At 41.7% G+C, this 27,699-nt stretch overlaps 2 protein-coding genes across 7 annotated transcripts in view; one reads left to right on the plus strand and one right to left on the minus strand.

Moving 5' to 3' along the window:
• The window catches only part of LOC138968664 (amidophosphoribosyltransferase-like), a 50,480-nt gene extending 39,731 nt beyond the window's left edge, over positions 1-10,749 (minus strand). For 2 of the 6 annotated variants that reach the window (XM_070341263.1, XM_070341258.1), the window contains exons 1-4: positions 9,591-9,730; positions 8,364-8,547; positions 6,227-6,363; positions 3,663-3,796 (exon numbers count right to left, since the gene is read on the minus strand). In XM_070341263.1, the coding sequence (XP_070197364.1) occupies positions 3,663-3,796; positions 6,227-6,363; positions 8,364-8,518 (426 nt within the window). In that variant the 5' untranslated portion in view covers positions 8,519-8,547; positions 9,591-9,730. Of the gene's footprint in view, positions 1-3,662; positions 3,797-6,226; positions 6,364-8,363; positions 8,548-8,939; positions 9,010-9,590; positions 9,731-9,958; positions 10,066-10,590 lie in introns of those variants that run through there. The other 4 variants (XM_070341261.1, XM_070341260.1, XM_070341259.1 and 1 more) reach the window with 4 other exon arrangements.
• The window catches only part of LOC138968667 (multifunctional protein ADE2-like), a 24,470-nt gene continuing 6,991 nt past the window's right edge, over positions 10,221-27,699 (plus strand). The window contains exons 1-5 of the mRNA XM_070341265.1: positions 10,221-10,378; positions 23,212-23,415; positions 24,448-24,626; positions 25,464-25,671; positions 26,574-26,743. Of these exons, the coding sequence (XP_070197366.1) occupies positions 10,372-10,378; positions 23,212-23,415; positions 24,448-24,626; positions 25,464-25,671; positions 26,574-26,743 (768 nt within the window). The 5' untranslated portion in view covers positions 10,221-10,371. The remainder of the gene's footprint in view (positions 10,379-23,211; positions 23,416-24,447; positions 24,627-25,463; positions 25,672-26,573; positions 26,744-27,699) is intronic.

Here is a 27,699-nt window from a genome sequence, read left to right on the forward strand (position 1 = left end):
CGCTTAGAGCCAAATATTTTTGTTTTTTGTAAGGGATAGGCGCAATATAAATACACTTTAATATTATTATTTATTATTACACGTATTTTTGATCTGGACTTTTCGTGATAGAACTAGTTTGCTTTTCTCCATTTATATAACCTCCCTTTCAACAGCCCTCCCCCCCCCCCCTCCCCCTATCACAGTAAAGATTTCTCCCTTTTTTTCAGATCCATCTTTTTCATATTTTCAGATCTGGGAACCCCTGTTTTGCACTTAAAGTATTCTTAAACAAACTTTGTGTATTTTCAGAAAAATGAGCGTACTCCACACAGCATTTGAACATCCATGATTAAAACATGCTTCACACACGTTCGTCACAGCGTTAATTACACATTAACATGCTTCCATTTGAAACTTCGAGGTCTTCATCGGGGATTGACGCCCGACAAAAGCTAATTGAAGCCCGACAGAGCGAAGCGACGGAGGGCTTCAATTAGACTTTGGGAGGGCGTCAATCCACGATGAAGACCTCGAAGTTTCAAATGGAAGCATGTTAATGTTATAGTAATTCAATCTGACGACGATCTCTTTCCTGCTTTCATGCGGTTGTAAACAGACAGAATCGGTTCTGTTCTGTTCACACACTACTTTCAGTCCACCTACCTGCAAGGGTCAAGTCCCAAGAAATATGTCTCTGTATTCCTATCGTATCACTCTGCTCCTGTTTTGTTTTCTTTCACACACATTTTCCCTTCTTTTTTGACGGGTTTCTGGACAGCAAACTCTAAAACAAAATCTTCTCATCACAGAAGCGATCTTTGGAATTGACTGACGTAGTCCGGAAGAATTCATGCATCAACTTACGTCACGTATTCGACGTCATCACTTCGCATACCTTATGGTCTCGGTATTTCGTTGGTCTTCATATTTTCTACTTGTAAAATGACCCTCAAAGCTAACCGAGACTAGTTGAGGCTGTATCAATGCGCCTCGCCAGCAGGTTGTTAATGGATTTTTTAGCGAGTGGCTATCGACAATTAGTCACCGGTAATTTTTAATGAGTTGGGGCATTCTGACCAATCACAGGATCCGTTTCATTAAAACGCAAACTTTTTAAACTATACATTTCAAACAAATGCTTTTTTCAATGTTGACTGACAAAAACTGTAATCATGTATGTGGCAAAATACTGTATCGGCTTCGGGATGGGCTTGTGAAGATAAGTAGTTTAGGAATTTTTCTCGTCGTATTTTTTTCCCACTGACCGTACTGATCGTATTCTCGACAGTCATGCGTACTAAATACGGCGAAATCGTATTTGTTCCCATGTCTGTATTTTCATCAGAGGGTGGGTGGGGGGGCTTGCAGTACAACAGAACTCAGCACACAAGTTTCAAGTTCTTAAAAGTTCACATGAGAGAGGAAACAATTAAATGAACTGATGACCTGTGTAAATTAAGGGTAGACAGTTCTCAAAATGTTTTTTTAAATTTTTACTTTTATTTTGTCGACTCACATCAAACTGAACAGCTCTTGCCCTATGCATATTATTAATTATAGAAACAGAGCATACCCTCTGATTAAAATTAAAATGACAGGGTAGATAGGCTCTAAAATGTTGACTTGTATAATACTGTACCTTAATATCCCATACTCTACATGGCAGCACAGCCAGAAACAGATTAACATACCCTCAAAACCACATGACATTAAACTGCCGCCTGTCCTTTTACTGTGCATTTTCATCTTCGTTTGACTTTTTTTCAGTGTCAAATTAACAATTACACCAGTTAGGCAACAGAACTCAAGCAAGATATAATTAGCACACAGAGTAAAAGAGGTAGCAGAAAATAAAAGCAATTTCTACAAGCACATACAAAAATAAAAATAAAGAAAAGTCTTCAACAACGACAACAAAATAAACCCAGAAAAAGAACTCGACACTGATTTCAAGTATCACTGCAAAGTTAAAAATGCACAGCAAGCACAATGCAAAGTGAATGTGTCGATCTGCACACACTGTTTGTTTATTCGTATCATTTACATGCCATGCGTGTGTGCTAAATGAAAGCAAAACAGGAGTTACCCTTGTCGTTTTAAAAACCAATGACCCCTTCCAGAACAGGAGAAAGTGAGGGCTTTCTTTATACCGCACAGATTTCCGCCAGTTTAAATAAATTCGCCTGTATGTGCCTTATGTCCTCACAACACACAGAAACTGTCAGAGCATTATCTTACTATTAACATAATGCATAAGCCAAAAAACAGTAAACAAGGGGAAAAAGTGAAAAACCACATACTTCACTGTCTTGACTTGAAAATATACAAAAGTCTGCCCTTTTTTAAAAAGTTTTATTCATGAATGTTTTGCAGTCGAAACTGTTTAAAATAAAATGCTGGCCATGTGTAAAATCACAGGGGCTTTATGAAATAGCTAACAAAAAAAAATCGAACTAGATGGGTTATATTTAAGCAGCTTCGTCTTTATATGTATCAGATTGTGTGCAGTTGTATATATATGTTAGTATAGACAACTGCTTATAGTATAATAAAAGTGTTTAAAAAAAATCCAATTAGCTACACAACCACACAAGTTAACTTCTCTCTGAAGTAATACTCAACTACAGTCGAACCCACTTAAAACGAACACGCTAGTTACGAATTTTGACTTATAACGTATTAGTTTTAAGTTCCCAACTGAATACCTCTTTCTTCATGCTTAAAATGAATTCTTTGTAACGAATTTATGCTTATAACGAGCACTTTTTGGATTCCCAAGCATGCATAATGTCTGTAATTTACTCACGCTTATGACGAAATCTTTAAACTCGTCCCGAGATCGACATATCATGGGAATTTGAGAAGTTTGAATACATGTGTCAAAGTCTTCCCTTGCGTCGACTGCTTGAACCATTGCTCAACCGATCACTGAATAAAGTTAAACTGATTACACTGTACTCACAAAACAATTTCAAATTTAGAATCAAAGTGATTGATAGCTCAGACACTGAACATGAATGACTGACTGACGTTTATTTCCTTCGCGAATACCAAAAACGAAACATCAATGTTTTGAACGGACGCCATTGCCAAAAAATATAGATGCCAGAGTGGTTTCCCTTGGAAACCACACTCTCAACGTTTGCGTTCGCCGGTTCGCGATAGTTTATCAGTCAGTCAGTGCTATCGATTTGGATTTGAACATCATGTTGCAACAAAACAAAAAAAAACTAAATTGGCCAAGGTTTGCTACCCGTCGCCAAGGTAAGTGATTCCGGACAAATGATAGGAACACCGCGAATGTGGACAGTGTCAGTGTGTGCGTGTGTGTGACCAAAAACGTAACAACTGGATGAAACATCTGTGTGCTCACTCTCACTCAAACTCAACAATCATCACTCAACATGAGACACACATGAACATGTACCTGAATATGTCACTTTATTGTCTAAACGTGAAGCAGCATGAAAGTTGCGAAAGAAACAAATTGAAACACCATAAAATGTACAAGACTTAAAAAAAAAAAAATAAAAAATAAAAAAAAATCAATCAATTTTCTTAATACGAATTTTGGTTAAGACGAACTTTTTTTCCGATCCCCAGTGATTCGTCTTAAGCGATTTCGACTGTATTAAGGTTGTTAGTAGTGGTCAGCATAGGGAAGCTGAAACAAGCCTTACCCTTTTTTTGAGGGATTTTGCGTTGACCAGTTCCCCATTGTGTGCCACGGCAATGCGACCTTGAAGCGTCTCAACGACAAAGGGCTGAATGTTCACATGGTCTGAGTCGCCCTGTGTCGAGTATCGTGTGTGACCTGCAAATGCAATGCAGAAATAAGAAAAAGCTAAAACTTAGCCATTTCTGAACCAGGGATAGTATAGTATTACAGCAGTCCCTCTCATGAACGGACACCCTTGGGCCATAGCAAAACTGTCCGTACATTGCAGGTGTCCGGTCACGGGAGGGGTGACCACACCACCCCCTCCCCCATACACTCACACAGAGACACACAAACAACAGGATTGAGTCTATGCTAATCACTTCTTGTGGCTACTAAACAATAACAATAAACTCCTAATACTTCTTTAAACGTTCTGTAAAAAGGATTTGTATGAAAAGTGTTGAAAAGAAGAGATAAAATAAATCCTCAAGGCAGTGAACACACTCACCATGCACTGACATACGAAAGCAGCCACACAAACACAGCACAGAGGAGCGTGTGCACATGCTTTGCAAGAATAAGCTTGAAAACCAGTTTGAATAAATAGCAGCAGATAGAGCTGCATGTCATAATCAAGTAATTTATTTGTTTCTTGTCTGGCTTTATTGACTGCATGCCGATCATGTGGCATGGCAGTGACTTTTCACTCTTCAGTCGGAAATACACTGTACATAACACAGCTCCCACTCTCCCTCACTAATGCCAACCCCAAGCCGTGACAACTGATGCTTGGAAATTGTGTGGAAGAGTACACCTCTCTATTTCTCTCCAATGCTCTTCCTGCTGACATGCGGTGACACCGGACACCCCACAGAGTTTAGCCAGCTAACCCTCCACCCCCCCCCCCCTTTCTCTCTCTCACTCCCTCCAGCCATGTACTGTTGGGGGCTGTGGCCAGAGAGGCCAGCTGCACTGTTCACTCAGAGCAAAACCAGTTGACTGTGTCGTATGTAACTTTTGACAAAGCAAGACAACTGAAGGGTTCATAGATTAGGCAACCCGACTCACTGGTCAAGGCTGAGGGGAAACAAGAGTATCTTGTCAATGAAAGAGGTTACACACAGACACACGATGGGTACACGTGCACTCAAGTTATCAGTGACTGTCATCACACCATTGCGGCTGTGATCTTTGTACCAAGAGCCGGACTGCTCTGTTATCGATTTTGTTGTGATGAAAATTTGACGATGGTCTGTCCGTACATTGGAGGTATGACCTGCTGTTGGGACCGAAAATGAGTGTCCGCGTCCACGTTTTGCAGGTGTCCGTTTAAGGGGGGGCAAATATAGAAGGAAAACACTCCATGCCGAGCAAATGTGTCCGTACATGTCAGGTGTCCGCTCACGCCGGGGGCCGTACATTGCAGGAAATGTTCAGCTCCTTAACAGTAAAAACACAGCCCAAACAAAACACTGAATAGGAATGAAGTCATTGCATTACATTTGGTATTTTTCGTTTACATTACAATGTACAGGAAAGCTCAGTAGTAAAGTTAAACAAGTCGCGTAAGGCGAAAATACAACATTTGTCAAGCTGTCGAACTCACAGAATGAAACTGAACGCAATGCAATTTTTCAGCAAGACCGTATACATGTACTCGTAGCATCGTAAGTCCACCGCTCGTGGCAAAGGCAGAGACATTGACAAGCAGAGCGGGGTAGTAGTTGCGCTGAGAAGGATAGCACGCTTTTCTGTACCTCTCTTCGTTTTAACTTTCTGAGCGTGTTTTTAATTCAACCATATCATATCTATATGTTTTTGGAATCAGGAACCGACAAGGAATAAGATGAAAGTGTTTTTAAATTGGTTTCGAAAATTTAATTTTGATCATAATTTTTATATTTTTAATTTTCAGAGCTTGTTTTTAATCCAAATATAACATATTTATATGTTTTTGGAATCAGAAAATGATAAAGAATAAGATGAACGTAAATTTGGATCGTTTTATAATTTTTTAATTTTTTTTTTACAATTTTCAGATTTTTAATGACCAAAGTCATTAATTAATTTTTAAGCCACCAAGCTGAAATGTAATACCGAGGTCCGACCTTCGTCGAAGATTGCTTGGCCAAAATTTCAATCAATTTGATTGAAAAATGAGGGTGTGACAGTGCCGCCTCAACTTTTACAAAAAGCCGGATATGACGTCATCAAAGGTATTTATCGAAAAAACGAAAAAAACGTCCGGGGATATCATTCCCAGGAACTCTCATGTCAAACTTCATAAAGATCGGTCCAGTAGTTTGGTCTGAATTGCTCTACACACACACACGCACAGACAGACAGACACACACACACATCACGACCCTCGTCTCGATTCCCCCTCTATGTTAAAACATTTTGTCAAAACTTGACTAAATGTAAAAACAAAGGATTACTGTACTCACCAATACAAGAACAACACAGGATGATACGAATTTTCGCTTATGAAAGCTTCATCAGGAAAAACAAGAACACAAAAGACAACAAAAAGCACACGCAACAGACGCCCAGTAGTAAATAAAGGAAAAAAGAAAAACTCACCAATGCCAATATTTCCTCTCAGTTTCTTCAGATCTTCATCACAGAATGCGTTGTTGACGAGCCCCATACACTTCTTGATACAAAACGGTGCGTTTGGTGTCCCGAATGACGTCACAATTCCGGCACTTTCCTGACCCCTGCAAAATACAGCAAAGATTGATATGTCCAAACCACAGTTTGAGAACATGAAAAAACAATAATATATATATATATATCAATCTACAGGACAAACTACCAACATTGCCAAAAATAAAGTTATAGTTAATTTCCACAACAACAAAAATTAGCAAAAAGGGGAAAAATCAGAAAATGTAACTCAAACTACTTTAAATACTTTATTTTGAAAACAAAAAAAATGTCCACAAATCTTTAACAATTATTTCTTTATGCACAAAATGTATTATTTACTGGGATACAATGTACCAAACAAACCGAACAGACGTAACCCAGAACAAACACATACAAATCCTCAACTTTTTTCAATCCACAGACCAATCACTTGCAAGGGGTGTGTCAGACAAAATGCGGACAAGGATTATTTGTCTCACCAAGGCCAAAAAAAATAATAGGTGTGGTTACGGTAACATAGCCAAACAAGAAGAGCAAACGCTCGATCGAGTCACTTTCGCAGTTCTGAATATTATATGAGGCATCAGATGGACAGGAAGAAATTGCTATTCACAACACAATGAGTCACGTTCACATAAAATTTGAGCCCGGTCACTTTTATAGTTTCCGAGAAAAGCCCAACGTTAAGTTGTGTGTTGCCGAACAGAAAAGGCTAGTTATCTCCCTTGTTTTTCTGATAACGTTCGTAAAAGGCTACAGATGTAAATACTTTGATGTAAAGAATAATCCTACAAAGTTTCAATCACATCCGATGAACTTTGTCAAAGATATAAAATGTCTAATTTTTCCTTTGACGCTGACCTGTGACCTTGAAAAAGGTCAAAGGTCAACGAAACCATCGTTAAAAGTGTAGAGGTCATTGGAGGTCACGACTAAACAAAATATGAGCCCGATCGCTTTGATAGTTTCCGAGAAAAGTCCAACGTTAAGGTGGTGTCTACGGACGGCCGGCCGGCCAGCCGGCCGGCCGGACAGACTAACACTGACCGATTACATAGAGTCACTTTTTCTCAAGTGACTCAAAAAATAGGGTAGGAAGGTAGGCAATCACTTTTTTTCTGTGTACAAATTAAACCTACTTGACAGGGAAATAAGTGTGCGACTCGGACGCTTTCGCTTTCATTGCGTTTTCTGCACTCGTTTACTTTTTTGTTGTTTTTGTTTTGTGACAAATGTAATAAAAAGTTATAGGGTCGGCCCCAAAAAACCACACCTATTTTTTTTTTAGGCCTAAAAGCCAGGTTATTCACTCTTTCACAACCCATACAGAGTTATTTCGGAACATTGTTTATTAAAACATGCTTGCGTGGGGATATAGCCCAGTCGGTAGCGGTGCTGGCTTCAAAATCAGTTGTCGCCATCGGCATGGGTTCGATCCCCACGTTAGGCAAGGGATTAATTTCCCACAGTCAACTTTGTGCAGACTCTCCTCGGTGTCTGAACACACACCCCCCCCCCCCCCCCGATGTGTGCACGCATGTGCACAATAAAGATCCCAAACTCACAGCGAAAGTTTCAGGGCTTGGAAACACGAAAACGCACGTGTTGGAAAAAATTTTTTTACAGGGAAATAAGCACCGTACTGCATGGCAGCTCACTTTCCCAAGTGAGAAAGCAGCCCCAATTTCCATAGTAACCTCACAGGACTAGATATGAAACCATATCCTTATCCTAATGACAGACGCAGTTGTCTAGTGGATAAGACATCAGCCACCTAGGTCCTATGCGGAAGGTTGGGTGTTCAAATCCTTGTGGGTTCAGGGTGGAGATTTTTCTGATTTCCCAGGTCAACTTATGTACTGACCTGTTAGTGCCCTATCCCCCTTCGTGTGAAGACGCAAGCACAAGACCAAGTACGCACGGAAAAGATCCTGTCATCCATGTCAGAGTTCGGTGGATTACAGAAACACAAAATATCCAGCATGCACACAAAAAAGAATTAAAAAAACACAGCAGAATAATCGATGACGATTGTGGTCGCTAAACAAATGAAGATGAAGATCCTTACCTGTGTTGCACCCCAACCAGCCCCATGTGAAGGGTGTGGGAGACGTCCAGATCTGACGGCACACCCCCCCTGGCGTTGGCAACGCAACCAAACAGACCGCACGCCTCTCGCAGACCGTAGTCATCCACACTAACGTCTGCTTCCGCGTCTGACATTCTGTTTTCACTGTGTGGATGCTAGATTTCTAGTTGACAAAATTAAATGTACAACTAGAAAGTCTTTGGTGTTGTTATTATTCTCAATAAAGTAAATTTGCTAGAAACTTAAAATTAAAAAAATTAAATAAAAAAGATGGAAAAAATACAAATTAAATTTGCAAGAAAACAACGTGTTTTTCTTTCAGTGCTAGGCAGTACCTAAGCTTCCTGTATGCTGGTAAGTTAATTCTTCATCTTAGAAAAACGTTCTAACGGTGAGAAAGGCTGGGAAGTTACTGTTAAGATAAAATGCTCTATATTCTGTCTATTGACAGTATTGTGCTGGGATGGAAAAAACCCAATTCATTTGTGAAATTAGAGCCTCCAGTGAAATCGTGAAATGGACTTGGAACTACACCTGATAACATTTGCGTTATACCTGACAGCTTCTGGAAGCTTAATTCTCTTCACCAATGCTTTAATCACTCCATTTAGTCTTCTGCATGCACCTGTAGGCAATAATATGTACTGACATAAAGTGATCAACATTTAGTATAAACTTCAAGTTCAGCAAAAGTCTATGAGTGATCAGTTTCATCAATTAAAAAAGAATACTTTTAAAGCTTAAACTCCTCCATTATGACACAATAATAATAATAAATGAGCATTTATATAGCGCAACATCATAACTTTACAATTATGGTCTTTGCGCTTGACACATTTAAAATTGTTCTGTTCTCCGACGATTTTATTTTGTTCGCTTCTGCTGTTGTTTGACGATGACAGGTTTGTTGGTTTACTCGCTTAATAACCTTTAACGTTATATATATATATATGTGTATATATATATATAATAACATGCAGCATATTTTGCACGCTTACATGTTGACAGCAAACTGAATTGTTTCTGTCTGACTACCAGTACCGTACCAATGCTAACAGTAACACTAATACTAGGAAACTTGAACAGGCTCCTACAAATGTCTAACATCAAAAGAACACGGCCACACAAAATTTCTCTCCGTGCACAAACTCATTGCACCTAATACAAATCTAAATTAATAACAATTAACACAAAGTAAGAACGCACCGCCCTCTGTAAAAAGATTCCTGCGGGATTGATGACACAAAATACAACTTCAATGCTTGTTGCACTTTGATGCTCGCAGTCTTTGGCTCTGTCCTTTTATTGACCCACCCATCACCCATTAACCATGAACCCCCTCCAGTCCATGTAACTCAACTGCACGCGTACGTGACTATAGATGATGAAACTGACAACTGCACAACAAGTCTTGTTTTCTTTACCCGTGTTTACGGTGTTTACTACTCTGCAAAAATTGTGTCACCCCCTCCCTCCTCCCCAGGCTGATATCTCGACTTCCCAGAAACGTAAACATGTCAAAACACCATACTAAAAAATGGTGCGCAAAAGAGAATGAACACAAACATGTTTACCTGATAAAACTGGCTGAGCTGAAAGCTTATTGATTTTTTTTTAACAGTGAAGTACACTACACTGCCCTTGTTTAGCTCCTTTCACTACTGTGGTAACACGTGGTTTTAGTGTCATTGGCCTTCCGGTGCACCGGTGGACTATTTTTTTCATTCACGCTTTACGCGCGTTTCTGTCTGAAAGCAGTTAGTCGTCGTTCGTTCGATTTAATCAACGACCGAATTTTTTGCTATTCATATAAGATACACAAGCGATAGCTGTTTATTCTAATGTGCTGGTGTTCTTGTATTATAGGCAGACCTCTATTGGCTTGAGGACAGTACACACAGAAGCAAACTGTCCCGAGCAGCGGTGTCAACGCACGTGTTCTGTTCTCCGACGATTTTATTTTGTTCGCTTCTGCTGTTGTTTGACGATGACAGGTTTGTTGGTTTACTCGCTTAATAACCTTTAACGTTATATAATAACATGCAGCATATTTTGCACGCTTACATGTTGACAGCAGACTGAAATTGCATCAACACGTATACAGTACTCCCCGGTTAACGTCACTACCGTTTAAGGTCACACCTCTGATAACATCAATCAGGGTGTTGGTCCCGACCTAAAGCCTTCTTAAGAAAACCTCGCTTACCGTAACCTCGGATATGGGAACACCTCTTTTTAGGTGACCCTGGTCTCTAAATGCAGAAGACCACCATCAAGCGAAACTGAAACGGAAAAAATCTCCCAATTTTGCGGCCTTGGCCACAGGAGCTTGTATCCAACCACCGGTCGATAATTATTTACTCCTGCATGCTTATCATTTACTGCTGCATGCTTATCCTTACTACTACTATTTATTAATAAATAAATAATAAGTAGTAAATAGTACTAGTAGACTGTATGAATAAGGAGTAAATAATTATCGACCGGTGGTTGGATACAAGCTCCTGTGGCCTTGACAGAGTTTTTTTTTTCTCCATAATGACATCAAAAGAGAAGTGACGCACAAATGTAACCCAGAGAGAAGGATGAGGAAATCTTTCGCAAATAAAACTTGGAAAATAGTTCCCGCCAAAAAAGTCGCTGAACCAATCAAATTGCCAACGGAAACCACTTTGACAGAGTGAGACCCGTGGATGATGACAGATGCAACTGCAGTGTGCTCCCCTTCTGCAGAGGCATAAGGCTAGAATTGACCTCATGTTGTAATGCATGTCATAAGCGATATTTGAGTAGTGCCAATTTTAGGCCAAAATAAAAGACATTGTTCAAGATTTGAGATATTTGGAAGCTCTCTCTCTCTCTTTCTCTCTCTCTTTCGTTCCCCCTCTCTCTCTCTTCTCTCATGGTCTCTGTTTCTGTCTGTCTGTCTGTCTCTCACTCTGAGTCTCCGACCCCTCTCCTCTCTCTCTTTCTCTCTATCTTTGCCCCCAGTCTGGCCATCTCTATCTCTCTTCTATCATGTCTCTTTCTCTCTCTCAGCCTCCAATCTCTCTCTCTCTCTCTCTCTCTCTCTCTCTCTTTTTACATTTAATCAAGTTTTGACTAAATGTTTAACATAGAGGGGGAATCGAGACGAGGGTCGTGGTGTCTGTGTCTGTGTGCGTGTGCGTGTGTGTGTGTAGAACGATTCAGACCAAACTACTTGACCGATCTTTATGAAATTTGACAGAGTTCCTGGGAATGATATCCCCGGACAGTTTTTTCTTTTTTTCGATAAATACTTTTGATGACGTCATATCCGGCTTTTTGTAAAAGTTGAGGCGGCACTGTCACACCCTCATTTTTTAATAAAATTGATTGACATTTTTGTAAAGCAATCTTCGACGAAGGCCGGACTTTGGTATTGCATTTCAGCTTGGTGGCTTAAAAATTAATTAATGACTTTGGTCATTAAAATCTGAAAATTGTAATAAATTCTTTTTTTATATAAAACGATCCAAATTTACGTTCATTTTATTCTACATCATTTCCTGATTCCAAAAACATATAAAGATGTTATATTTGGATTAAAAACAAGCTCTGAAAATTAAAAATATAAAAATTATGATCAAAATTAAATTTCCGAAATCGATTTAAAAACAATTTCATTTTATTCCTTGTCGGTTCCTGATTCCAAAAACATATAGATATGATATGTTTGGATTAAAAACACGCTCAGAAAGTTAAAACGAAGAGAGGTACAGAAAAGCATGCTATGCAGCACAGCGAAACCACTACCGCGCTGAACAGGCTCGTCAGTTTCACTCCGTTATGCACTAGCGGCGGACTACGGTCATTGTGAAAAAATGCAGTGCTTTCAGTTTTATTCTGTGAGTTCCACAGCTTGACTAAATGTAGTAATTTTGCCTTACGCGACTTGTTAACTCTGTCTCTCTCTCCGTCTCCTCTCTTTATCTCTGTCTGTCATGATCAGTTTGTCTGTGTCTCTCTTCTCTTTCTATGTCTGTCTGTCTTACCTCACCTCCTCTCTCTCTCTCTCGCTCTCTCTCTCTCTCTAATGCAGCCGATGGTCTCTGTGTCAGTGTGTGTCTCTCTCTGGATCTGCCCATTATCACGTCATTGACTTTCAATTGGCGGGAAGTCTTTTATGGGGCCTCAAACTAAACTCTGATCTCCTCGGATAAGATCAATTTTTTCTACTGAAATTGATCTTATCCGAGGATCGGTTAACGTGTGAGGTGTCCCTCGGATAAGATCACGATTTTTTTTGGTCCCAACGGGGGTCACCTTATCCGAGGAGTACTGTAGTGTGGCAGTCGAGAAATTACTGAGCCTCAGCCTGTCTTTCCCGAGTGATACAATTGAACACGACACAAGCTTTGTTGTTAGAATTAACAGAATTTTGAATGAGTATTTCAGCACAGCTGTTTTGGATTTATTTTTTACTGAGCTGATTGAGTAGTGAAAGACAAAAGGCGCAACGCTGATTTGTTCACAGCGTAATCTTTCCTTTGAGACCACCCCTGTTCAACTTGAAGACGGACAACACTTCTGCTGTTCGTGGTTACGTAATATGCAAGCTGGTTAAAGAGCCAAGCTGCAGCAAGAGATAGGCTTCTAAACTGTATTAAGTGTATAACATGCAATTTTAAAGGCTAGAGTGGTTTGAAATAAATTCTATCCAACAGCGGGAAATAACAATGAACGGTATAGTTGCGTAACACTTTTAAAGCTGTGGTCTATTTATGACTTTCCGGGGCTACGAGGTTGAAAAATAGGGATACAATCATGTACAGAATTCTGTACAGCAAACGCTACCCGAAACCCCACCTATACGGCGTGTATGACCTTGAGAGCTTCAGTCAACGCTTGAATTTTGCAGGGATAACTTGAACTTGAACTTGCGATGTTTAAGGCCTTAGGCCTGTTCATCGATCCTGTCGAATGGTACTCCAATAACACTTTTTTGGTGGCATGCGCGGGCGGTTATTGGTAGCACGTTGGCGAGAATTTCTCTGGTCTGTCTGCCCAGAAATTGTCCAGCCTTCCTTTGAAACTGTTCACTGATGGTGCTGTCACAACTGTTTCTGGCAGACTGTTCCAGTGAGGAATCACCCTTTCTGCGAAGAAGCAGCTCCGAACGTTCAGCCTACAAAATGGTTTATACAACTTGAGGCTGTTTCCTCTAGTGTCTTTGGTTTCGGCCAGCTGGAAATTCGGGTTGCCTGTGTGGTGGATCCCATGCATGTACTTGTAGAGGTCGATCATGTCACCTCGGAGACGCCTGTGTTCGAGACTGGTTAGTTTGAGTATAGCTAGTCGTTCTGGGTAAGTTTTCTCACTGAGAGCCGATATCAGTTTGGTAGCCCTTCTCTGCACGTCCTCTATTTCCTTGCACAGCAGTTTCTGCTGTGGTTGCCATACTGCATGTCCATATTCAAGGATTGGCCTGGCAAGACTCTTGTAGAGTTGTACAAACACCTCCCTATCCAGATGCTCAAACGATCTCCTGATGATGCCTATGGTTTTGTTTGCCTTCGCAGTTGCTTGTGCAACATGTCCCTTGAAACTCAGGCGATTGTCTACAAGTACACCAAGGTCTTTTTCCGTTTCGCTTTCTTCTAGAGTGATGCTAACCTCCTCACCACTTTCGGATCTCCCTTTCTGACTTTCATGTGATAGCTGGTCTCTGTGTGTTGTTTGCCTAGCTTAAGGACACTACACTTCTTTGGGTAGAACTTGAGGAGCCAGTTGTCAGACCACTCTTTTAGATTGTCCAGATCTTCCTGCATGACAACAGGTCCTGAGGGCAGGTCAGTACGTGTATATATATAGCTTGGTGTCGTCAGCAAACAGCTTCACAGAGCTGGTGACTTGGCTAGGCAAGTCGTTTATATACAGGGTGAAGAGCAGAGGGCCCAATACACTTCCCTGAGGGATTCCACTGGTGACTGGCGCTTTGTCTGAATGTGTACCGTTCACAACCACTTGCTGATGCCTGTCCGCTAGAAAGTTGCGTATCCAGTTTAGGACGTTACCATGAATTCCATGCGCTTCAAGTTCAACCTTCGCGATCAGTCTTGCATGTGGAACAGTGTCGAATGCCTTCATGAAGTCCATGTAAACTATGTCAACACTGCCTCCTTCATCTAGAATCTTTGTCCAATCATCCAATGCCTTAAGAAGATGGGTCACACATGACCTCCCTTGCACAAACCCATGCTGATTCTCACAGATGAGATTGTTTGACCTCAGGTGATCATTTACTGCCTCTCTGACAAGGGTTTCCATAGCTTTGCATAAGATGCATGTCAAGCTGACCGGACGATAGTTACTAGGCTCTGTTCGACTACCTTTCTTGAAAACCGGTGTCACATAAGCTTGTCGCCAGTCCTCTGGAATCTCACTGTTCTCCAACGACAGTCTGAATAGTCTTGCTACCGGATATGCTAAAGACTCAGCTGTTTTAGCCAAGACACATGGGTTGATACCATCCGGGCCTTGTGCCTTATCTGTCTTCAAACCAGAGAGCAGTTTCTAATTGACCTTTGCTACTGTGATCTCAAAGTTGTGGACTTCACTACCAAAGACATAGTGGGGGGGGGGGGGGGGGGGAGGTGGAATATTGTCTGTTGCTTCTTTGGTAAACACACTCTGAAAGAACTCATTCAGCACGTCCGCCTTTTCCTTGTCTGAAGAAGTTTTGTCGCCATTAGTTTTCTTAAGATCTGCCACTCCAGTCCGACATTTTGTTTTGGATTTCACGTAAGACCAGAAGGCTTTGGGGTTTTGCTTTGAGCTAGCCGCTATTTCTGTCTCTAGATTTTTGGCTGCCTTTCGGCATGCCCACCTTGCTTGGTTGTTAGCTCTCTTGTATGCAGCTTTCTTCATTTCTGCTTCGGCCTTTTCAATTTTGCTGGGTGTCTTGTCATCCCCCTCCTTTACTTTGGATTCCCTGAATAGTCTATGTTTCTTACGCACAGCCTCAAGTGCCTTAGCATCCATCCATTTTTTTCTTTTCTTCCCTGATACTTTTCTGGTTGGAACATACTTGGTGACTGCCCTGTCAATCCTGTCTTTGATAATGATCCATGACTCATTTACTGATTTGTTTTCAAGTTCTCTGTCCCAGTCCACTTCAACTCAACATTTTATTCATGTCATGAAAGTTTGCTTTCTTGTAGTCTAACCGGGTGCGCTTTGTTTCATTACTTTGATAAGCACATGTAAAGGTAGCAATCAGTGTCGCATGGTCACTTTTCCCTAGATTGGCTGAAGTGTTGATTTCCCTGACCATTTCTTCACGGTTTGCAAGCACTAAGTCAATGAGGCTAGATCTTTGACCATCACAAAATCTTGTGGGTTCACTCTGTTGTTGGAAGAGAAATGCGTCTTTAGACTAGTTGCCTTGTAGAATTTGTTTGCTGGATGGTTCTCACTACAGGCACATTCCTCCTTGTTCCAGTTAATCTCTGGAAAGTTGAAGTCCCCTAAGATTAGCTTATGAGAGTGTTTTGTTCCGGAGATGATTGTCATCAGGTCATTGAGATTGTCATTGTTCTCTTGTATACTATTTGGGCTTCGGTAAACACCTACAGTCTACTTCGTTTATAACGTCGCCGGATATAATGTCACCCCGTTATATCGTCACCCAAACACCGGTCCCGGCTCAATTCCTTCTTTCCAAGACTATTTTAACCTCGGATATAACGTCACCGGATATAACGTCACCGGATATAACGTCACCCAGTTATAACGTCACTCATCCATGTCGGTTATAACGTCATATCAATCCCCATATGCAGCAGTTTGCATGGTGAACGACTGTCAAGGCATGTTCATTTACCCTACACGTGTCACAAGTTTTGTGTGTTAACGGTATTCAAGTTTTTCCGTTTTCCCGTTGTTAGAGACCCAAGGAAAACTAGGTTCAAGGCATAATCATTTTTGCTGCATGCGTTTTGTGAGTTCTTGTTCGAGGTTTTTAATCAAAAGAAAAATGTTTTATTTCATTTCGTTTTTTGAGTTCCTGTTCTATGTTTTTAGTCAGTAATGAAAAATGTTTCATTTCATTTCGCTTTGTGAGTTCCTTACTTAGGTTCCTCAGTGTTCTAGGTTTTTAATTAAAAGAAAAATGTTCCATTTCATTCGTGTTGTGAGTTCCTGTCTTTGTTTTTAACTAAAAAAAAAATGTTTTAAAAAGTTTCATATCGAGCATACATGGTTACTCGAGCGCGTGCGAATGGATCTGTCTACTTCTGTCCTTCAATCACGCATATAAAAAAAAAACTCGATTATTGAAATGACAGTAGGAGAAGGTCGAGAGGATGAGAACAGACTACGACGTTTGTTTGTTTTTTGGTCCGTAGAATACAGACTACAACTGCCCTCGACGAGGAGGCTGAGCGTCACTTTCAATTGGGCGTTGTCGACAGGCTGAGTAGGTCGCTCAGGCTAAATTGTAAAAGTAAACATTAACTTGATTAAGTGCAGTGAACCGACAAATTGAGAAAAGTGATACTGCACTCTTAAAGCACTATTTTGACTCAACTTGGAAAGCCATGGACGTTATATCAAGTGACGCTATAATGATGATAATAATACAGTAGTAGTCTAACGAGTATAACGTCCCGCTCACTAGATGTGGTGGAGACGGTGGATGGGGAAAGGGGGTAACTATGAACCCAAAGTTGTTACTACCAGAACGATTGTGCGTAAAGGTAGGCAGCCACTTTGCTGTTGACGAGAAACTTCTTCGTTAATAATAATAATATAAGTCAAATAGACATTAATTACGTATAAGGACCCATGAAGTTCTCGTCATTTTTACATTTAGTCAAGTTTTGACTAAATGTTTTAACGTAGAGGGGGGAATCGAGACGAGGGTCGTGGTGTATGTGTGTCTGTGTGTGTGTGTGTGTGTGAGTAGAGCGATTCAGACTAAACTACTGGACTGATCTTTATGAAATTTGACATGAGAGTTTCTGGGTATGATATCCCCAGACGTTTTTTTTCATTTTTTTGATAAATGTCTGATGACGTCATCCGGTTTTTCGTGAAAGTTGAGGCGGCACTGTCACGCTCTCATTTTTCAACCAAATTGGTTGAAATTTTGGTCAAATAATCTTCGACAAAGCCCGGACTTCGGTATTGCATTTCAGCTTGGTGGCTTAAAAATTAATTAATGACCTTGGTCATTAAAAATCTGAAAATTGTAAAAACAAAATAAAAAAAATTATAAAACGATCCAAATTTACGTTCATCTTATTCTCCATCATTTTCTGATTCCATGAAGACGACACCATCACGTTGATTCGTTGATGACACAACCATTTGTCGAGGATAGCGTAGGCACCCGGTCTGCTCCCCGCCTAAAAAAGGCCAGTGCCGTTCCGTCTTCGAGGGACTGCGTGGGTTTCATTTCGGAGTTTTCCTTCTCCTAGACGAGTTTCCTTCCATGGATGATGAGCCTCCTCTACCCTCGTTTTGAATTCAGAGTGGTCTTCTCTTAGGATAGCTGCCTGCCAGGGTTGACGAGTCTATCCTGCCCGGCTATTTGACCCATAGCTGGAGGTTGGTTCGTGGGCACCTGGGCGTTTCCACACACCGGTGGGCCCGCATGCCGCACGTCTAGGGGCCAACCTCCTCCGAGTCCTTGTAGTCTAGCCTGGGGCCTTGCGGTACCCAGTTTACGCCTGTCGCCGCGATGGAGGCACTACATAGGGCTTGTTGTGGAGAGGTTATTGTACTGGCAGGAGAGACTGACGCATTCTGCTCTCTTTTCGCATTGTCCTAAAAAGGACAGACGGTGCTAGCCAGCGGTGAGGGCTGAAAGCGAGAAGTGACAAGCACAAGACACTTCGCCAACACACTAGACACGTCACACAACCGTTTGGCAGGCATTTTCTGATTCAAAACACATATAAATATGTTATATTTGGATTAAAAACAAGCTCTGAAAATTAAAAAATAAAAATTATTATCAAAATTAAATTTTCGAAATCAATTTAAAAACACTTTTGTCTTATTCTTTGTCGGTTCCTGATTCCAAAAACATAGATCTGTTTGGATTAAAAACACGCTCAGAAAGTTAAAACGAAGAGAGGTACAGAAAAGCATGCTATCCTTCTCAGCGCAACTACTACCCCGCTCTTCTTGTCAATTTCACTGCCTTTGCCATGAGCGGTGGACTGACGATGCTACGAGTCTTGCTGAAAGATTGCATTGCGTTCAGTTTCATTCTGTGAGTTCGACAGCTACTCGACTAAATGTTGTATTTTCGCCTTGCGCGACTTGTTATTTCTTCGGACATCAAGGATATGTCAAGATCTAGCATTATATGAATAAACGACAGCCATGTGTGTGTGTGTGTGTGTCCTTAGCTAATATCGTCGGACACTATTATTAAAGACTGAGATTGTCGATGGAACCAGACGGAGCTTGACACTCCAACACTAGCAACCTGTCTCAGAATCAGCATGCAGCCTACAACACTGTACGTTGATACTGTTGCCGAATTTCGGGAAAAATGTTGTCTATACAATTTTGTATTCATGGTATAGCCAGGTTTTGGAAATATGCAAAGAAGAGAATAGTCCACAATTCTATATATGAGGAAGTGAATTAAAGATTATTGTAATAAGTTAGTTTAAAACTTACAACAATATGTTGTTGTAATTTTTAAACAACACTAATGCATGCACTTTCCATTTCTGCACAGTTTTATTAAAACAGTCAGTACTTTAGAAAGGGACATAACTCTTGGACTCCGGATATAACATCACCCGCGCGTAAAAGTGACGTTATAACCGATGAACCGGATACAGCGTCACCGCGTATAACGTCGCTCAAAAACATCCCCCGAGGGGTGACGTAATATCCGGAGTCGACTGTATCAGCAAAGAGTCATTTCCCTCAAGCTGACACTCAAACATCCGGTTTGCTCTCTCAAGACTGATCATATTTCATCTTCAAGAGAGATAAGGGGAAAAAATAAACGCCCCGGCGAAAATTTGAAATCTCGACCTCGAGACTTCGTGTCTGATGTCCAAACCACTAGGCTACTGCGCCAAATGAGAAAAAGAAGGAAAAACATTGATATAAATCCATGTTATGTTATTCTTGAAGCAGCATGATTTATATCTCTATCCGCCCATTGTTCAGAAGTGAATACATGTATAACTATTTCTTTGATGTCTGTTTTCAACTGCACAGAGCTTCGGAGAGATTCAATTACTGTTCTTGTCATTTTTCTTGCATGTTGTAAATAGAGATATCGCAGCTATTTGCATGGCGCGAATGTCGTGTAGCATGACGGTGTAAACATGTACTGCGATTCCGTGAAACATGTTTGCAAATAAAGGCAAATTTTAATGGCGAATGTTTCGTTTTTGCAATGCATGAATGGAAATTCAAGCGAAGAATGATATAAAATTATCAAATTTATCGTTGACAACACTGGTGAAGTGGCCTAGCGGTTAAGACATCGGCCCCGACATTTGGAGGCTCCGAGGCCTTGAGTTCGAATCCCTGCCAAGTCGTTTATTTTTTCTGCTCGATCCTTCTTGACAAAATATGCTCAGCTCTGAGAGAGCAAACCGGATGTTACCACTGCAAAATTCAAGCGTTGACTGAAGCTCTCAAGGTCATACACGCCGTATAGGTGGGGTTTCGCGTAGCGTTTGCTGTACAGAATTCTGTACATGATTTTATCCCTATTGTTCAACCTCGTAGCCCCGGAAAGTCATAAATAGACCAGAGCTTTAAATACATCGATCTATGAGTATGTACGATTTTGTTTTAGTTTGATATACCTCTCCGTACACGCCAGTAAATACAGCACCCTATACTCACGTGACATGTAAAATTAACTTCAGACTGACTTTTTTTTTTGCCGATTTCAAGCTGTACAATTATCTTGAGGGAGAAAATCATGGCAAGATCTTGCAATTGAAGCAGATTTGTGATGTAATTCGATCAATTTTACCCCAAATTCGATTTATTCGAAAACGCACTGAGCGGTTACATCCCTTGAATATGAACTGAAATATTTTGCGAAGCTAATTTCAAAGTCAAAATACCATTTATCATCACAAACTAGAATCCAAGTGGGGAGGTTGGGGGGGATTAATGGTCCAAAGTTCGATCAGCAGCACAGTGCGTTTTCGAATAAATCGAATTTGGGGGATAGTCACATACATGTCACGTGAGATTCCCCGCATAGATATCCTAGTGCTTTATTCACACTGTGATGGATACCTGCATCAGTAGGAAGCGCATAACACACGAAATATACATGATAGCAAAATGAAACAACCTGTTCTGGATAGATAATTGATTTGGCTTTCTTCTCGCATGTAAAAATTGCCAAGTTAATTGTGCCTATTCTGAATTTTCATCTATACTGTTCAAAAAAAGAAACGCATAGTTGCTACTTGCCAAATTTGTTTTATTTTTCGAAAAAATTAACAGAAAATCCAATATTTAGATTATTTGTTTGAAATTTGGTATGGACACAGTTGAATGCACACACAGTTCATTTGCATCTTCAAATCAATCAGTCAATCAATACGATTGGGTGCCGAGGCTGTCAAGTCAGTAGGGGGTGTGACTGCCTTGAGCAGCAACAACTGCCCGGCACCTTCTGGGCATGGACTGGATCAGATGCCGGATATCTTGCTGTGGGATGGTGTCCCACTCCTCCTGAAGTGCCTGCAATAGATCGCGGTGATTTGCCGGCGCTTCTTCTCGCCTGCGCACACGTCTGTCCAATTCATCCCGGAGGTGTTCTATCAGGTTCATGTCTGGCGACATGGATGGCCAGGGAAGCACCTGGACATGGTGGTCGGTGAGGAACTGGGTGGTGAGTCGTGCTGTGTGCGGGCGAGCGTTGTCCTGCTGGAATATGGCATCCTGGTCAGCCAGAAGAGGAAGGGCGTGTGGGCGCAGAATTTCCTCCACGTATCGCTGGGCAGTTATGCGCCCTTGGACGTGCACCAGGGTGCTCCTTCCAGCGGTATTGATCGCCCCCCACACCATGACGCCTCCACCACCATGAACGGGTGCCTCATCCACACAGTTGGGCGCGTAACCTTCGTTTACTCTCCGGTAGACCCTCCTCCGACCATCATGTCGCTGGAGCAGGAAGTAGGACTCGTCGTTGAACCACAAGTGTCTCCAGTGATTCCGGACGGTCCAGCGAAGGTGCTGGTTGCCCCACTGCACTCGGTTCTGGCGATGGCGGCGGGTGAGGACAGCTCCTCTGTGAGGTCTGCGAGCTCTCAAACCAGCTTCATGCAGGCGGTTCCGCACGGTCTGGTCCGATAATCGGTGTGGCCCGGGGAGAGCCTGGACAGAAGATGAGGCCGACAGGAAACGATTCCGGAGGTGGCGGAGCCGTATGAAGCGGTCGTGAGCAGCAGTTGTCGCCCTTGGTCTTCCCGCTCGTGGCAAGTCAGCAACGGAGCCAGTGGCTTGAAACCTGACCCACAGTCTACTGATGGTGCTCTGGGACACGTGGAAGTGCCTGGCGATTGCACTTTGACTTTGGCCTGCTTGTAAACGACCCAATGCAATTTGGCGGTCTTCTCTGCTCAATCGGGCCATCTTTCGTCGCTGAATTGTCGTCTGATTTCTTTGTGGCGAACAATCCGCTTTTATGGGTTTTGGAAGACATGGTGAGAGCTCAATATTCCCCGAGTTTCACGAGATTACACTGAAGCATGACGAGTGGTCATGCCAAATGAGCAATTTTGACATTGTAGCCACTGATAACGCATGCGTCACGTGCAGAGCTCACTTGTGGCAATGGACGAAAGGTCGATGACCAGATAAACATTTTCTGCAGTTTGGTGGATATCCTTGTAGCCATATAACTAAATTAACCAAATATTACAAGCTATGCGTTTCTTTTTTTGAACAGTATATTTTGTAATTGGTACCTTATGTTTTTGTCAAGTCGATTTTGGGGGTACCCTTACTTGGGCAGCGGTCACGGAACCCCTGTAATTTAAGCATTGTATTACATTGTACACTTTAAAGAATGGGTTGGTGACTTTTTATTTTAAGTGGATTTTCTCGTTTTTTTCCTGCCGGAAGATGACACAAGGCATAGACCAAATAGCCTGGACCGCCAACTCGTCACGTGACCCTTCGAGGTTACGACGCTCGACTTTCAGGGGCGCTCAGCGTCCGGTTTGAAAGGCCAGCGATTCGAAGACAGTGAAAAGAAAGCACGCTCCAGTTATTTGTGACAATGGGAGGTGACAATGAGCTGGATTTTCCAAAACTCCAAACTAAACTTAACAAAACTCATCGAAAAACATGTTCCATATGCACTTTAGCTGAGTTAATTTTAGCATTTTCAGAACTTACCTTGGCAACTTCGTCCATGTTTACAATCGACACCGGATATGACATCCCCCTGATTTCTGAAAGGCCATGTAAACGTAGGTTCCTATATATCATATGCAAGAGGCCGCTACCTCGTAATAGAGAGAAAGAGCGGAGAGAGAGCTAGTTGGCGGTCCAGGATAAATGGTTATGCACAAGGTTATCTTACTGTAGCACTTACCAAGTTAGCTGCACTCTGGATTTTTTTCCTGCCAGTAAGAATTTGTTTATTTGTTCATGCATACCACAGTGTTGTTGTTTGTTGGTTTAAAGCATGTTTTATTAATTTTCTTTCTACACACGTTTCAGACAAAAACAACATTTAGAATGGTAACAAGCAGACTGCTTATGGACACGTTATAAAAATGATAAACAATACACATTCACGATTACAAAACCTGTTGTTTGTTCATTATTTTTTTGTTTTTTCTGTCAGAGGGTAACGTGAAGCTGGGGGCAGTGGTGATCGAGGGGAAGACGAAGATTGTGTACGATCTCCCAGACTTCCCTGGTCAGGTGCTGCTGAAATCCAAAGACAGGATCACCGCCGGTGATGGCGCCAGGAGTCACGACCTTAAGGGCAAGGCTGCCATATCCACAGCAACTGGATGCGCCATCTTTGAACTGCTGAATAATGCCGGTAAAATTGCTGTGGATACATTACAATTTTTCTCGCCTACCACCCTAATTGGATCACATGCTATTGGTTACTGACACTCGCGTGCACACACATACTAACACACAAACACAAACCATTAATAAATTAATTTTGCATCTGCATGTACATCAAAATATCAATCAGCAAAAATGCAAAACACTTATTTCTCTGACCACAGTACAGGCAGGTCAGAATGGCACTTAAGAGGTGGGGGCTTGTGAGTTTGTCTGTTTTTGTGTGGGTGTGTGTGTGTTTTTGGCTCACGTTAGTGTAGCCTATGCGATGCTAACTTTTGTCTGTCTGTGCGTGTGTATATAAGTGTAGCCTATGCGATGCTAACTTTTGTCTGTCTGTGCGTGTGTATGTGTGTGATAGAAACTTTAACATTTGACTGAACACCGAAATACTAATTTTACCTGGTTATTATCCAAGCAACAGCTTCAAAGTATTGAAACAATGATCAACATTTCATCGGCACGTATGTAGTTAAAGTGTATATCCAAAGAAAACGGGTGGTGGGGGGTTTTGGGGGGGTAAAAACAGGTGACTGGTTTGTGTCGTGTGTAGTATGTAGACCAGGTCAGGGGTCAAGGTTAAGTCAGATCGCGTGAAGGATTGTGGTATAGATACAGTTCTCACCCAGCTGCAGTTCGCCGATTCGGGGAAGACGATTTCACATTGTTCGGTTTCGTAGCCCCAGAAAAATAGATAAAGAAGATACCAAAGGAGATTTCCTACAGGTTAATCTGCACAGGTGTTTCCAGTGTGTGCGCGAGGAAGCGCAGTGTCGATCTGGCCATCTGGCAGTCGTGTCCCCGTAAGTAGGCTACAGACAGACAGATCTAGATCTAGTGTCTCCCACTCTTGCACCGTGTCACCTATGCTTACTGTGTGTGTGTATGTGTGACGGAGTGAATGTGTTTGTGTTACTGTTTGTCGATTTCTTACGGGAGCCTTGAAGGCTTCGCCTCTTGTTTTGTTTGTTTTTTGCATCTGTGAGTACTTTTTTCACAGGCATCAAGACACACTATGTGCGTCGTGTGACGGACACATCTTTCATTGCCAAGAAATGTGACATGATTCCGATCGAGTGGGTCACTCGGAGGGTCGCCACGGGGTCGTTCCTCAAGCGACATCCCGGCGTCAAGGAGGGATTCCGCTTCTGTCCCCCAAAGATGGAGACGTTCTTCAAGGTAGATTTTCTGTTTTTCATTATCTTTTTTTTTTTATAATGGCAGTTGACACTTGCATTGTCTGTTGCATATTTTGATATTGGAGAGGTTGTCGTGAATAGAAAAAGAGACACAGTGAAACATAGTAGTTGTGTATTATAGTCTTAAGGCTTCAGCAACATTCAGATTCAAAATGATTCTAATTCAGATTCAGAAAAAGAGTGTTTCACTTTTGGCTTTAACTGGGTCAATCCAAAAACAAAGAGACTGCCAACATTCCAAAATTCAGAATCAAACAACAATCATTTATTCGCTCGGCTTCCTGACGAGTGGACGTAAACTGATAGAACTATCAAGATAAGTTTTGTGTGAATATTTGTTTGTCTGTTCACTTAAAAGACCGTTGGGTCGAAATATCTGTGAATGTATTTTGTCAATAACAAACGTTCCAACAACCTACCTTTCTTGTTTTTTATTTTTAACTGGGTCAGTTTTTACAATGGTTTGCATTTCTAATGAACAGCTAGCGCATGCAGTAAGTAAGTAAACAATTGTATGACTTTTTGCAGTGTTTTAAGACATTCAGTTTAAGGCTCTTTTGACTCACCCCCCTTCTGTCACAAGTGTTTACTTTATTTATTTGTTTGCTTTCATGTTTTGTATGATCACTTTGATACACACGAGCACACACCACTAACATCTATGGTTCACTAAGGAAACCAAATGAGGCAAAATGCTAATAACAAGACGAAGAGACGTTAAGTGTTCTAGATATAAATGAATACAGCTTCTTCATTTCAGTGCTTCTTATTCTCTCAGGTGCCAGGCATCACTCATTTTTTGTAACTCTACCTCCAGGACGACGCCAACCATGACCCCCAGTGGTCGCGGGAGCAGCTGTTGATGGCTAAGCTGGAGGCAGGGGGCAGAGTGATCGGCGCCGACGACTACCAGATCCTGGCACAGTCCACCGTCACGGTCTTTGAGATCTTGGAGAAATCGTGGGCGTCGCTCGAATGCAGTCTGATTGACATGAAGATCGAGTTTGGCGTCTGCCCGCAAACAGGTAGGTGGATCGGGTGTGATGGTAATGTGGTTAAGACGCCTGCCTTCCATGTGGAAGGTTCTGGGTTTGAGTCCCGGCCGCGCCTGGAGATTTTCTCTTTCTCCAGACCTGTTAGCGCCTTATCCTCCTTCGTGTGTACATGCAAGCACATGACCATGTCTGCACAGGAAAGGATCCTGTAATCCATGTCAATGTTCAGTGGGTTATAGAAACAAGCATGCAACCACCAGCAAACAGCTATTGTGTTTTCAGCATAGCAATAGAGTCTGATATTTTGACAAGAGAAGTGTCATGCCGACAAGTCGAAGACATTGACAAAAAACATGGACAAAAGCTGGGGTAACTGGTTTTTTTGTGTGATTTAAAAAAAATTTTGTTTGTTTTTTTGTCTTCAAGAGTCATTGAGCAGGGTTATCCTCCAGTTGTGACTGGTGTGTTTTCATGCAATTTCTAATTTGCGTGTTTCTTTCCCCCAATGATAAGTGTGGTCGCCAAGCACTGAGATAGACCAGAGTGTGTATGCTGCAGTTGATCATAATCTCAGCACTTCGCTTCACACTTTCTCTTTCGGGATTAAGAATTTGGATCAGGAATGATTGTCTCCCTTTACCTGCAAGGAGGGATTCGACCACTCTCAGAAATGAAATAGTATAGCTGCCCCTCTCTTTCAAAATAGCTTGTTATTGCAGACGTTTTGTCAGTAAATGTACCATGTACTGAAATGCTTTTGTTTTGTTTTGTTTGTTTTTTTAGGTTAAAATGATGGGAGAGGAGAAAAGAATTGTTTGCCTGGGCTTTCTTTGTACCTCGTCTTTGTTTAAGATAAAACTTTTGTGAAGGGTTTTGTTTTGAAATCTGATACCTGTGTTTTAAACTTTTAAAATTTTATTTTTATTCTGCAGGAGAGCTAGTGTTGGCTGATGTGATCGACAGCGACTCTTGGCGTCTGTGGCCGTCAGGTGACCGGCGCCTGATGAAAGACAAACAGGTGTACAGGGAGCTGCAGACAGTCACACCTGAGGCTCTGGAGACCGTCAAGAGGAACTTTGCCTGGGTCGCTGAACGTGTGCCGGTGAGTTGTCAAGCCAAACTGTTTTTGATTACAGCTTGAAATGTCCCTTCATTATTTTACAGGGGTGGGACTTTTCCGCGGACACAACTTGCGTATTCCGCTGGAGTAATCTATTTTTCCGCGTCCCATTTCATCACAGTATCTATAACTTGTTGACTGAATGATATGGAGAGAAGTGAAGATGGAACAGAACACTGAGAGTTAAATTGTGCTGACTGAAAACTCCTGATAACTAATAGTCATTTTGAGCTTCAATGCATTGAGGCGTCACTTGGATCATACTATTGCCAGTAATGGAGTAAGTATGCACCAGTACAATGTTACCATTGTTGTGTGAAAGTGTTTTTTGTTTGGTTGGGTGTGGGTTTTTTCTTGGGGGGGGAGTGTGGAGAATGTCTTATTTACCTGATCCAAACGAGTTGAATTTTAGTCTCAGAATGCACCAGATTGCACAGATTTTAATGTACCATTTAAAAAAATGTCGGGGGAGCATGCTCCCCCGAACCCCCCTAGAGAAAAAGGAGTTCCTCTTTTTTCATCACAAAAGAGTCCCACCCCTGATGTAAGACCCTCGTTTCCAGAGCACCCCCTTTTTGGCTCACGTAGGTGTAGCCTATGCGATGGTAAACTCTGTCTGTGCGTGTGTGTGTGTGTGATAGAAACTTTAACATTTGAAGACGTCACATTATGGCGTAAGAGGGTTAGACGTCACGCGAAGGAATTACTGAAAGTCTCGGTCATTGTTATTTTGAGCGGGCCGAGACTAGTTGGCAGTCGTGTCCCTGTAAGTAGGCTACATGCAGACAGACAGATCTAGATCTAGTGTCTCGCTTTCTTGCACAGTGTCACCTATGCTTACTGTGTGTGTGTGTGACGGAGTGATTGAGTTTGTGTTACTGTTTGTCGATTTCTTACGTGAGCCTTGAAGGCTTTGCCTCTTGTTAAGAATTGTACAC

This window comes from Littorina saxatilis, linkage group LG6 (assembly GCF_037325665.1).
Source record: "Littorina saxatilis isolate snail1 linkage group LG6, US_GU_Lsax_2.0, whole genome shotgun sequence".
NCBI lineage: Eukaryota > Metazoa > Mollusca > Gastropoda > Littorinimorpha > Littorinidae > Littorina > Littorina saxatilis.